This window comes from Xenopus laevis, chromosome 3S (assembly GCF_017654675.1).
Source record: "Xenopus laevis strain J_2021 chromosome 3S, Xenopus_laevis_v10.1, whole genome shotgun sequence".
Lineage (NCBI taxonomy): Eukaryota > Metazoa > Chordata > Amphibia > Anura > Pipidae > Xenopus > Xenopus laevis.
The window spans coordinates 61,301,486-61,314,698 of record NC_054376.1 but is presented as its reverse complement, the minus strand read 5'-3'; the positions used below and the strand labels follow the sequence as shown (position 1 = coordinate 61,314,698).

Genomic DNA, 13,213 nt, shown 5'->3' with positions numbered 1-13,213 from the left:
TTTATATAAAACATAATAAAACTTAGAAAAAAAAAAAAAGATGTTTGGCATCACATATATTATAATGTGTATCGTGAGTGCTCTCTGCCATTAATTTCACTTAAGCAGGAAGCGTCTCTTGATGCTTCCCTGCTCAATATGACAGGAACAATGGAACTGAGAAAGGTAATATCAGAAGATACTTACTGCTTCAGTGATTGTAGCTTTTTAAAATGTCAATTTAGTGTAAATAGTAAGAGTGTCCAGAAGAGCATTTTTCATTGTTATATGTAGGCGCTTTAATTTAAAAACCATATATGTAAACCCAGGTTCTAAAATATCTGTTATCCAGATAATGGTTTAAACCATATTCAGACAAGAGAGTTTGATTAATGAGACAAAACTGGCCAGTACCTTAGGCAAAGTAATGAGGGCTTTAGGGGAGGAGGTGAACGATTGGAATGTGAAATAAATAACGAATAAAATGATGAATAATGGTTATTTTACGCATGACAACTAGACCAAAGAGATCTTGCATCAAAGCTGACAATTTATAACCAACACCAAGACTCTCTGTGTTTGAGATAAAGTTGCCAAGATGTCTCTAGTTAAAGAGCCGAGTCCCCCGGAGCTGCTGACAGCTGTTAGGCTATTTTCACCCCGAGCAAGAATTTGTGCAAACCCTAGTGCCAACATGTATTTAGTGACAACTGCCAATAGAACATTACATTACTGTTAGTGTAAAACGTGGGTAATACTGGCTTGGTGGTTAGTTTCAGTTGGATGTTATATATGGGGTCCAGACAGGCACAATTCATTTTTTTTTTATAAAGAATTTGGCCACAGGAAATAATTCCACTGCCCCCTCCCTGCATATCCAATGAATATGAACACATGTTGTTATCCTGCCAGTCATTTGTGATGAGTCAATACTTGAGACCAACAAGCGGAGACAGGGTTGTTAGTTAAGTAGTATGGAGCCCCATTTTTTAATGGCTGTTCAGTTACCAGTTCTACTTGTCCAGTTCGGATCTACTGCGCATACATCGAAAGTCATGAAGTTTCCGAAAAAGAAATCGGAAACTTCTTGACTTTCGGGCGCAAGCGCAGTTGGAGGCATTTGCCGGTACAGAGCTACTGCGTATGCGCCGGAAAGTCACAAAGTTTCCGATTTCTTTTTGTGACTTTTGTGTTTGTAGCTCCAAACTGGCAAATGCCTCCTACTGCGCATGCGCCACCAAATGCAGATGACTACAGGAAGAAGAGCGCTTGAGAGAAGATGGCTGCCGTGAACTCCACTGGAGAGGACCTCAGAGGAGGTGTAAGTAACAAGTTAGGGGCATTTGTCCGGGGGGGGTGGAGATAGGCCGGGGGGCCTACGCAGGGGAGGGGGGAGGGATTTTTGCGTCTAGGGGGTTGAATTCTCCTTTAAGCTGCTCGGCAGCTACTATGTAACCTGCTGTTACTTGGCTACTGGCAATGATCTCTTCTTCTCACTGCTCCAGAAACTGTACAGAGCCTGTACAAATAATGCAATTGTCTTTGCAGTATGTTAATCCATTACGATAATAAACATATAATAGGGCAGTGAACCATCTGGCCTAGTATAAATTGAAAACTGAAAAAAGGAATCATCAGAAACAACCTAAAATCTGGTGGCCTTAGCTCTTCAGTTACAGATACTGTAATTCTAATGTGGCACTGACAAGCCTTGAATGCAGTGGACTATCATATGTGACATTTTAGACTGCAATGGAAACAAAAATACATTTTCCTTCTTTTGGTGACAATAACCAAAGCAGTTCTTCATTACAAGTGCCTTTAATTCTTAGGAGGCTTCATGTAGATCATTTGAGTATACAGAATTGTTCCAGTGCTAAATTAAATTGCAAAACAGACTAGAGAAAAAGGCAGTTTCATGTTTTCCTGGTTTGCATTGTTATGCGGGTACCTCCAGCACTGAAGAGGTTACGTAGTTAAAGGGGGCCAATTTTTAAAACCAGAAATATTTATGTAGGAGGAGTGTATCCGGCTTAGAAGTTTCTCTTATACCCTGCAGGCTTCTATATAACTTTATATATATATATATATATATTTATATATTTGTGTCCACCTTGGGAAATAATACTGACAGTCTTAGTATAGTGAAAGTGAACTCCTTCCTCCATGACAGATTTCTTCCTTTCATAACCAGAGGGCGCTATGGAGGAAGCACTAAGTCTTCCCTCAGTTGGTACAGTGAAGGCTCTGTTTTCAGGGTGAGAATGTCAATGTGTGGGATAGACATTTAGCTCTCTTCTTCTCTCAAGGCCGAGGGTAAAAATTTGTACTGCTGTTGGCGAATCTGTGCTAGCTTTTTCCGTGCTTCCTCCAGCTCTCTTTCCTTCTTAAGCATCTCTTCTTGAGCTGCTATGATCTGTGCGATAGAAATAAAATACGAAAAGGTCCTTATGGCAGCAAGAGAATGTTTGGGGCACACAACTATAACTACAATTAAAGATAATATAATAGTAAATAACTGAACAGAAAGGAGTTTGATGAGCAGGCACATGCTGAAGTAGTAGTATACCCCCTAAATTCAATGAATGCAACTTGGGACTGAACATAGATTTTTGATGATTAAAACAATCTGCACAGTCCTCTATACAGGGGAATTATATGTGCAGCACTATTCACTGCACCCATGATGAAAAGTGGGTATATTACAGGTCCTTTATATTGTGCATGTCTCAGTGCAACCCCTGTTAATCCCAGCTCTCATGTGCCACACCTGTACGGGTTGTACTGACCTGTGCTATTCCTCCAACAAACTTTGTCTTCACCACAACATCATCAGCTTCAGCTTTGCTGAAAGCTGCCTTCTGCGCTGCACGGACAAGGCTATCGGAGGCGCGTTTTACAGCATTACCTGCCGCCTGAACAAAGGAAAGGTGAGAGGCAAAATATAAGGGGTGGGCAAAAGATGTTGAAAATCAAGTTAGAGAGAGAGTCAGGACAAAATGAAAAAAATAAAAAGTCATTTTTAAGCATGGAAAAGAAAAGGAATATCCATTCATTTAAAACAAGAACAGTTTGAGACCTTAATGAATGAACTATCCCAAATACATTGTGAGCTTTGCCATAGATAATTAAGATTTTTTTTTCTTTGCTATAAACTTTTCTGTAGCATCATTTTTCTTTATATTGTAGTCCATGTGCTTGTGGTATGCCTAAATACCCAACACTTCTGTCACACTTATGATCCCCCCTTAAAGCTGCCACTGAACCACAGTGTGTTTGCTACCTGGAGTCTCCTCATGGCCTCAGAGTCGTGGTCAGCTTTCACCTTGCAGGCCACCAGGAGATGAGCGGTGGAGGCTGCCACTTGCTTGGCAGAGGAGATGAGTTTCTCCTCACTGGCATGGCCTTGCACAGAGGCGTTGGCCGATTCACACAGGTTGCTGGTTGCTGCAGCTACCATTCTGGCCTAGGAAAAGTCACAGCGGATATGTTTAAAAAACGAAAAAAGAAACTTCAGAATTAGAGGGGTGCCAACTCCAGACTGAATCCTACATCAGTGCAAATGACTGTACAGCAATATACCTTGAGTGTCTGTGGTTTTATTTGGTTACAAAGCTTATAATCTAACTGGAAAGTTAGGTGACTGTTAGAAAGAAGGGAGTGCACTGTAAGCGATGAAAATGTTTAATGGAAACCCTTTTATGCTTTTGACTGTTAAGCAATTAAATTGACTGGGGAGTAATGCATAATGGTGTTAAGTCTAGTTTGTAAGGACAGAGTGCGCAGCTAATGAAAGCTAAGTGCCATGAAAACTAAATGCCGGTTCTTTTAGGGTTGCTTGCAGCTGGTGTAAGTGCTCAGTCTTAGTTACCATTGGAGTAGGCTTTGAAAAGATGTATGTTAGATCATTGCAGATCATTGGGTGCAATGCACTTAATGTTGAATGTCAGCAAAAAGAATCGGAGGAAGGATGAATCTAATGGAGACATTACTCACAGCAGAAATAAGCCCCTGGGACCACTGACCATCGTCTGCTGCATTGGCTGCAATTGCTCCAACCTACAATAAAACAAAAATATTCTGCAATTATTTATTGCACCTTAAGGAATTTTAAAAACATATACACAAGTCAATATTGTTCAATCCTTTGTGAACCCATAAAAGTACCCATCTAGTAGGAAACCATAGAAATACATCAGGACCTGGCTAGTCTCCAATGAGTGGAAGACAGAAGGGCTGTCCATTATCCAGTTTTATGCTGATTTTTTATTCACCATATTTTCAGTACATTATAAGCAGAGGGTCCCCTTTCCAAAAGAGATGGCTACCTGATTTTTGTTTTAATGTTGTTTAACCCTGTTCCACAATATTATCATTGCCTGTCAAGTTTAGGTGACGGCTGCCAAAAGACTCACTCAGCCATTACAGTAAAGTAATATCTAGTAGTCGTCGTGCCAACTGTGCTGCTAAACCGCTTTAGACATCCAATGCCAGTTGGGGATTTTCCTGCTATTTAGTGTACACTAGTCATGCAGAGTGCAGACATTCTCTGGATATGATCCAGCTCAGGATAAAGCAGCAAAATACCAAATGTTAAGAGGAGATTAACCCATATCCCCTGCCTGTGATTCTAATAACAAGGTCAGAGGGAAGGCAATTTTTGCACATGCTCAAATGACATATTGTCATTCCACTGATGCCAAGTACGGCTGCTGATCTTACCTTGGCACTCATACAGCATACTGCGCATCAGGGAAGTGTGAAGCATAGTAATAGGAGTATCTTGTTGAGAAGAACACTACAGAACTCATCCACTGTAGTCTATTAGTAAGTGTATTTAAAGGGATCCTGTCAAAACGCATCAGTTAATAGTGCTACTCCAGCAGAATTCTGCACTGAAATCCATTTCTCAAAAGAGCAAACAGATTTATTTATATTCAATTTTGAAATCTGACATGGGGCTAGACATTTTGTCAATTTCCCAGCTGCCCCTGGTCATGTGACTTGTGCCTGCACTTTAGGAGAGAAATGCTTTCTGGCAGGCTGCTGTTTTTCCTTCTCAATGTAACTGAATGTGTCTCAGTGGGACATGGGTTTTTACTATTGAGTACTGTTCTTAGATCTACCGGGCAGCTGTTATCTTGTGTTAGGGAGCTGCTATCTGGTTACCTTCCCATTGTTCTTTTGTTTGGCTGCTGGGAGGAAAAGGGAGGGGGTGATATCACTCCAACTTGCAGTACAGCAGTAAAGAGTGATTGAAGTTTATCAGAGCACAAGTCACATGACTTGGGGCAGCTGGGAAATGGACAATATGTCTAGCCCCATGTCAGATTTCAAAATTGAATTTAAAAAAATCTGTTTGCTATTTTGAGAAATGGATTTCAGTGCAGAATTCTGCTGGAGCAGAACTATTAACCGATTCATTTTGAAAAAAAATTTTTTTTCCCATGACAGTATCCCTTTAAGGTGAAGGGCACATGCAGAAGCTAAAAGGCCAAATTTGACTTAAAACAGAATATGGAACAATTGGGCATTAAACATTGTTTTTAGAGAACTATAGACATAAAGAGAGCAAAATTGTATTTTAGCATTAGTGTCTCAAAACATAGTTAGGAACTGTGTTAACTTTTAAATGGCAGTGTTAAAGGTGAACATTTGGAGAGAAGTTGGTGTAAATAATTTAGGGTATGTACAGAATAAAAAAAATCCTGTATTTACAGCCTATTTAATCTGCAGTTTCCTGGCATGAAAGTTCCACCATTGGGATTTCTCACCTTGCCTTGTGCCACAAGCTCTCTCTGTGCTGCTGAAGCCGATTTCACCAGGGCACTTGTAGCAGCGGCAATTGATTTAGCTGCCTCCAGGATCTGCTCCTCGAAGTCCAGTGTCTCGTCTGCTTGCTGGAATTAACATAATAATGAGGGTGAAGAGAGGAAAAAGGTCCTTCGCTATTTTCATCAACAGCTGTAAAAGTCCTAGGATATGCAGTATATCATTGCTGCCACTACTAGGACAGCAGTACAGAAGAGAGTTAGTTTGCTTGTTAACATTATGCCATACCAGGGTAGGAGATATATATTTGCAATAGATAAAAAAAGACAATATTTTATTGTTTAAATCAGGGAACCCCCATTCCCCCAGTGCACTGAGTGGGCAGAAAAGAAGTCCATCCTGCCTACTCAACTTCTATAATGAATTAATACAAGGGCCAGGTAGTTCAGGCAGTTTAGTCTAGATTAAATGATGGATTATTATCAACAACTGTCTATGCAGTCCGAGAGCATTTGCAGGACATTGTCTCTATACGTTTGATATAAAGCTAGCTAAAAGAAAAAACCAATATAAAACATATCAGACAGAGGCTGTAGGAGAGGGAGCCTTGACTGATACCACTTGAAGTGAAATGGAACTGAAGGGCCATACCCTAAAATAATATGCTCCTCCTATCTTGTTTTAAGCATACACCACAGAATTATGTTGGACACAATCCTTTACCTTGGATTCAGGCCAGAGAGGGAATATAGGTAAATACTAATTTGCTGGAATGAAAGCAAGACTACACTTGGTTCTATGGTTCACTTTTGGTGTGAAATTAAACAATTGTTGGCACCACATTATTCCTTGCTTTCATAAGGTATAGGATGTGTTTTATTAGCATATTGTGGAAAATATATATCCTCAGTTTGTTATTTTGGAAGGGACTGACATATAAGCAAATATCTGAAAGTTGTAATGCAGGTGTTCCCTGACTTTGTGATTGTGGGGGGTCTACTTTAAGCACAGCTATCTCATCTGGATCTGGCACCCCAAGAGCATTATCCAGATTTTGCTGGTTTCATGGAAACTGTGCTTTAAAAACATTCAACTGTAATACAATATACATTGCTAAATCAACAAATAAAATCGAATAATAGAAGCTACTGGGAGAATCATCTACTGAAAGTATGTGTGTACTATTGTCTCGGGAAATGTACCTCTCAGGCAAACCTGATGTCGTGTGAGATAAACTGGGGATAAACGCTTCTACACTCACAGCAACATTGCAGCACTTACTTTGGGTTTGGCCCGTGGTTTGAGCAGTTCCAGTTTTTTAGCTGCCGCCTCAATAGAAGCTGCGGCACCAAGCAGTTCAATCTCAGCAATCACAGTGGGATCTTGAGGGTCAACCCACTCAGTTCCTATAATCACATTAGGATTAGTTTAAGAAGAGCATGAACTGTATCAAATGCTGTTCTACATTTGTATACAGGAATGGGGTGATATATATTTATGGAATAACATACCTCCTACTTTAAAATATAAGAACATTAGAAGCCACTGAGAAGTTACATGGCAATATAAAGGCCTTTCATACAGTACATGAAACTCTGAGGCAACTTCCTATCCTTATATTTTACATCAGGGGGTAGATTATTAGATAATATACTGACATCACTTAAGACACATTTATATTAATATATTTACAGGGTACACAAGCCTTTTGTTTATTTAACGTTTATGCACACACTGCTGTCACAAGTCATCAGACCCAAAGATATGCAGTACTCCCCAGGATATATTAAAATGTTTTATAAATAATTAATACTTTTAGACTGCAATCACTTTTGGGCAGGGCCCTTTTTACCTATTATAAGGTTTTTTTTATGTAATCTTTACACCCATTTACTGTACAGTGCTGCGGTATATGTTGCCACATTATAAATATGGGTAAACATATTGTAACATGTCTAGCTTTATCTGTCTGTCTGTCTGTCCAAACTGCCAGTAGAGTCAGAAGTTGTCACAGGAGTTTCCCATTTTTTGGCTTTTGTTAGGAGTGTCTATGAAACGCACATGCTCAGAGAGCTTTGAGCAGCTGTTGAGAGGCTAAGCTTAGGGGTCAGGTGATGAAGGGGCCTGCCCCCAAAACGTTAGTGCTTGGCACAATTAAACACAGGGTAATCCAACCTAAGTGACCCTCCCCAGGGAAATGCCCCATACTTATCCCTCGGCACAGATTCTGGCATCAGAGTTTTAAGCAGCCATCTTTTGCACAGTTGTTGCAAACCGGCATATTGCTCCAACTGCGGATGCGCCAACATACCAATCTCCCACCCGAAAGATGGCTGTGTGGAGCTCCGATGCCAGAAGGGCGTAAAAGTATAAAGTATGGGGCATTTCCCCGGGGGGCAGTTAGGCTGGGGGGTCTACGTGGGGTGGGGAGTACAGTGTTTTTTGTTAAAGGGTTCCAACTTTAAGCATTCTACCTATGTGCTGGAGTTTTTTTTTACATATACTCTACATATGGTGGAGGTACTGTCCTCCTAAAACTCTGCAGCACCAGGGTCTATTATAAAGTGTGTGTATATATGTATCTTTAAGTACATTTGGCATCGTTGGAGGCACAGATCTTCCCTACTATATGGCTGTAGTTGCCATGGGCTGGTACAAAAGCCCAAAACATAATGTACAACATTTCTGCCTACGTCTTTAGTTAAGCTTTACTTCTCCTTTAATACATCTTGCACAAAAACATTGTACCTTTCATGGTTTCCACTGTCTGAATGAGCTCTGTAACTGCTGCTGCAATACGTTTGGAATATATGGACAGCTGGTGCTTGACTTCTGGGCTTGGCTTCTGCAAAATCTAGAATAAAACATTTATTTATTGTTATTGGTGTTTAAGCCCTGCTCTAAAACTATGTAGTGCTATTGTTACTACATAGTTAAGTGTCATAATACATACATCTGTAAAATTCCAGCCTCCAACAATATTTGTCATTGGCACCATTTATGTATAAATTCACTGTATATTGTTCAGTAATTAGAAATACTGTATGTCAGTGTTGTATATAAAAATATGTGAATATTATGCAGACGTTACAAGTGAATCAAAGATATTGATGTATTTAAAGGCATTTTTTCAATACTATATAACCAGCTAGTGAATGGTACTCTGACTGAATAGAAGAGATTGGAAGAAAGGGTTTTGCAAGTCTGCCACATTCTTCTTCTGCTTTTGTGCATTATGTTGAAATTATTCTCAAAACATGATAGTTGTCACTCAAGATGTGAGAAATGAACATGCACTCCAAAAGTTGCTTTTGTCAATCTAATGTGTAGAGTCAAGAGCATCATGCATGACAACAGGCATACAGTTCTCTCTCAAAAGCAAAGGTCAGATTCATTCTCCTTACAGATAAAACATGCTCCAGCATCTCCAGGTAGGCAAAGGTGCATTCTGTCCCATATCTTAAGGCTCGCTGCCTGGTATCTGCGTTAACATCAGGATGATAAACTGCTTGCTGCGGAAGGTAGATATTAACACCCAGGTTAATGGTTCAGATATATTATTGCATTTTGTTCAGAATCTACTACTAAACCACTATAAATAAATAAATGAACGAAGCAAAACATTGCATAGTAATTGATGGATAGTAAGTTTGTATTTTGTAGATTACAAACACCAGTACATAAATGCACAGATACTGGAAGCAGGTTCATCACATTATTTGAAGCCATGTCTCACCTTGCAGGCTCTAAGCATTTCAGACACTGCCTTGCGGCTCAGGTTAGCTGTGGCTATGACATCTTCCTGCCGACAAGAGTTCCCAGCAGCTACAGCTTTGGCTGTTGCCATAGTGATTCCTTTGGTCATACGTATGGATTCTTCTGGGGATGAAGTCTTTTCAGGGATATCCTTTGATTGAAAAACCTAGAAAGAGTTTCATTAATGAAACAGTCTCCAAACACATTTTTGCATGATATATGTAGGTCTTTACATTATTTTTTTTTAAAGTACAGTCGTTCATAGGATTCTTTCAGTAAAGGGTTACATGTGTATTTAAACACAATACATGGAGGAGGGATGCTGACTATGTTCCTATCAATTCATTGCCTTTAAATTAAGTACAGTCACCCAATAGGCATATGCTATATTATATATTCAATGCAAAATTACATTATAGATAACTTGTATGTCATCTGTCAGGTTACATAAACCACATTGTTGGGTGGATCATTAGTCCCTCAAATTTATAATTTTTGGATAATGTTCAAGTAAATAAATGAAATATACTATAGATATTAGTATGGTTTAGGCATTGTCTGTTTCTTGGAAGCTTATAGAGGCAAACTGACAAATCTACATGCAGTTTTGCAGAACTGAAAGCTGCTTCAGCTCTTCAATAATGCTTATTAATATCCCATCAGGATCATTTTATTCCTACAAATGTGATGAGGCAATAGACAGACTCCCATAACTGCATCTTTGTCAGTATAGATACTAATATTATCAAATGAGAGAACTTTCATTGCACTCACTGTTAGCGACTGCTTGATATGCTCTATTGTGGCTTCCAGAGCTCTTGTACCACGTGTGGCCTCATCTTCTACAGCTTTCACCGTTTTCAAAAGGGAGGTTACATTTGTCACCATAACCTAAAGATTAAAGAAGCACAGTATGGACATTAGTGACAGACTTGAGTTCTTTTCTTTAAAAAATATTATTTTTTTCTTATAGCATTTATAGCTAAATAGTGCATTGCCGATTGTTGTTTTGTGCTGGAACCAGCCAGTTAGAGCTGAGGAATCTGTCAGCGACTCACAGCATGTGAAAAAACTCAAGTTAGCTTGAGAATGTTACATTAAATATATCAAAATAACAGAGATTATTTGATCTGTGGTATGGTTTTAAGAGTGGCCCTTAATGCAATTGTTTGTGTTTTTTTAGCTTTTAAGGGCTTATTTACTGATTTTAATGTCACTGAGAAAGCATTTACCTTGGCAGCACTCTTTAGCTGGTACATGGATGGGTCGTCTGCTGCCTTCCCAGCTGCACATTTTGTTGCTTCAATCAAATCACCCAAAGCCTTTGCCACATCTTTTATGGCATTGATCAGCACCACCTAAGAAATGATACTTGTGTCATTACTGAAAATCTAGAGTAGGGGGGTAAATAATCTACCCCATAAAAGGTTGTGCTGCAAAATTCAAAGAGTGAGAGGTTAGAATGTGACCCATGCGTATCAAGCCAGTAGAGTAGAAGGTTGGTGGTCCTCAAGGGGGAGCAGCCTCTTCACAGCATAGTAAGCAGCTAGAAAGCCACCCCATTTCATCATCACTATTTTTAATAAAGATGGAATCTTCCATCATGGAACTGCTTAAAAAAATAGGTGTTCTTTCAGCAACATGTGTCTTCACTAACAAAGGTATTACTTCTGTAAAAAGAGGATCTATTTTTTTATTATTTGTAGTTTTTAAATTACTTCACTTTTTATTCAGCAACTCTCCAGTTTGTAATTTCAGCAATCTGGTTGCTATGATTCAAATTACCTAAGCAACCATGCATTGATATGAATAACAGGCTGGAATATTAAAAGAGAGGGCAAGAGAGTAAAAAGACGTGTACTAAAAATTAGTAGCCTTATAGAGTATTCGTTTTAAGATGGGGTCAGTGACCCCCACTTGAAAGCTGAAAAGAGTCAGAAGAAGGCAAATAATTCAAAAACTATAAAGACAGAAAAAACAAAGGCCAACTGAAAAGTTGCTTAGACCATTAACAACGAGTTATTTGCTCACATGAACCCATTTAAATCTGTAAGCAATGGAAAATAAAATTATTATAATGGGCACTACTCAACTTAGCAGAGTCTCATTCCATATACCTTAACATACCTTGCAGAGGGGTGATGCTAGCACAAATAAAGGCCATCGCATGAAGCTAAACAGCTGAAGTAACACTGAGCACTTGTAAATGCAAACAGACTCAGCAAGGCAGAGCTTCTAGACCATTGTATATATTTAATAAGGATTTTAGGCAATAACCAGATTTGTGACCATATAGTTAATTTTTCTTTTAGAATTGCTCGTTCACTGGCTTGATTAGCCAACTCTGACAAACTTCACCCTATATCTGGCTGCATTTGCTCCAGTTTTCTCCCAAACACACAGGCAGGTTAAATGGCTTCAGAAAAGATGCACGGTGTGTGTGTTTGTGCCTTTAAGTGGCAAGATCTATAAACTCCACGTGGGAACTAACAAGCTGTACTGTCACTTACAGGGCTGGAATTGTTGGAGGAAAGGTGAAGTTAGAAGCAAACAGGTAAAAAGTTATAGGTGAAATTTACAAGGGGTTATAATCAAACCTAATCATCTCAGCTCACCCATTGCAAAACCTTAGTTTAATATCCCTTAAAAAAAGTTCTGGGCAAAATTATAAAATAAAAAAAAGGAGGGGGTCAGTGAAATTACAGAACACACGGGCCAAACATGTTATTTGACTGTACCCCACATTGCTCCGTGTTCATTTGGAATACCGTTTCCGGGCCAGGACGTCTTATTTGCAGATAGATATACAGCTGGAGAGCGCACAAATAAAATAAGAGGTCAGTGGACCTAATTCAGAATTCTCTCTGGAACCTGGTGGATCCGTGGCATATTCTACTCACCTGGGTTTCAGGATCATCGGAGCCCATACTGGCAGCACCAAGCTTTACAACCTCGGCCAGCTGGGTAATTGTATTAGCAGATGACTGAGCGGCCTGTGCAAGCTTTTCTTGGCTGGATGCAGCTCCTGAAACCAACAATTTTGTGTCTTCTACAAGTGCCTTTGCAGTTTTTAGTATGTTCTCCCTGTGTAAAGTAAAATAAAGCATAATTATTATAAATTAAATCATACCTAAAATTCTTTTAATGAACAGCAAAGTTGCAATTTGTTAATCTGAATACTAATGAACTCAAAACTAACTCAAACTAATGAAAGTAATAGGAGTTATAATAATAATCATTGTGCTGTAAAAACTATCACCACAAGAATACAAATTACGATGCACGGGCAATTTAATTACATGTGAAAAACATGACAGAGTGACTGCAACCTACTGCTTGCAAATAATCTGCAGCCAATTATGTCAGTTATGTTTATTGGATGCCAAACTGAGTGACCACCTCTGCACAGGGGAATTTGAAAGTCAGTGTTACAATAAACAGCAGAACCAGAGGCTGCTGGGAGCTCTGAAGTACAGAGGGCACAGAGGGGGCACTAAATAATCTACTAGTTCAATATATAGGTGCACAAATATTATACAGGTTTGAGGGAGCTACAATTCTATTACTGGTAATATATGTTTAGTAGCAACTGATCATTAAATTGTCACCAAATTAAACATGCTTTCTTCTTTAGATTTACCACACTTAGGGCTCTTACTGACGAGCAGTTGAAGCTGCGCTCCCCTGCGTTCCGCTTTTCTGCGTT

At 39.2% G+C, this 13,213-nt stretch overlaps 1 protein-coding gene across 4 annotated transcripts in view; it reads right to left on the bottom strand.

Annotated features, from left to right (window-relative positions):
• Positions 1–1,784: 1,784 nt before the first annotated feature.
• LOC108712994 (talin-2) overlaps positions 1,785–13,213 on the bottom strand; it is a 116,151-nt gene continuing 104,722 nt past the window's right edge. For 3 of the 4 annotated variants that reach the window (XM_041588376.1, XM_041588377.1, XM_041588378.1), the window contains 13 exons: positions 12,408–12,591; positions 12,246–12,317; positions 10,740–10,865; positions 10,282–10,398; positions 9,488–9,673; positions 9,156–9,263; positions 8,500–8,605; positions 7,033–7,157; positions 5,754–5,879; positions 3,976–4,038; positions 3,263–3,445; positions 2,769–2,894; positions 1,785–2,395 (listed from right to left, as the gene is read on the bottom strand). In XM_041588376.1, coding sequence (XP_041444310.1) covers positions 2,267–2,395; positions 2,769–2,894; positions 3,263–3,445; positions 3,976–4,038; positions 5,754–5,879; positions 7,033–7,157; positions 8,500–8,605; positions 9,156–9,263; positions 9,488–9,673; positions 10,282–10,398; positions 10,740–10,865; positions 12,246–12,317; positions 12,408–12,591 — 1,651 coding nt within the window. In that variant the 3' untranslated portion in view covers positions 1,785–2,266. The remainder of the gene's footprint in view (positions 2,396–2,768; positions 2,895–3,262; positions 3,446–3,975; positions 4,039–5,753; positions 5,880–7,032; positions 7,158–8,499; positions 8,606–9,155; positions 9,264–9,487; positions 9,674–10,281; positions 10,399–10,739; positions 10,866–12,245; positions 12,318–12,407; positions 12,592–13,213) is intronic. The other variant, XM_018255611.1, reaches the window with a different exon arrangement.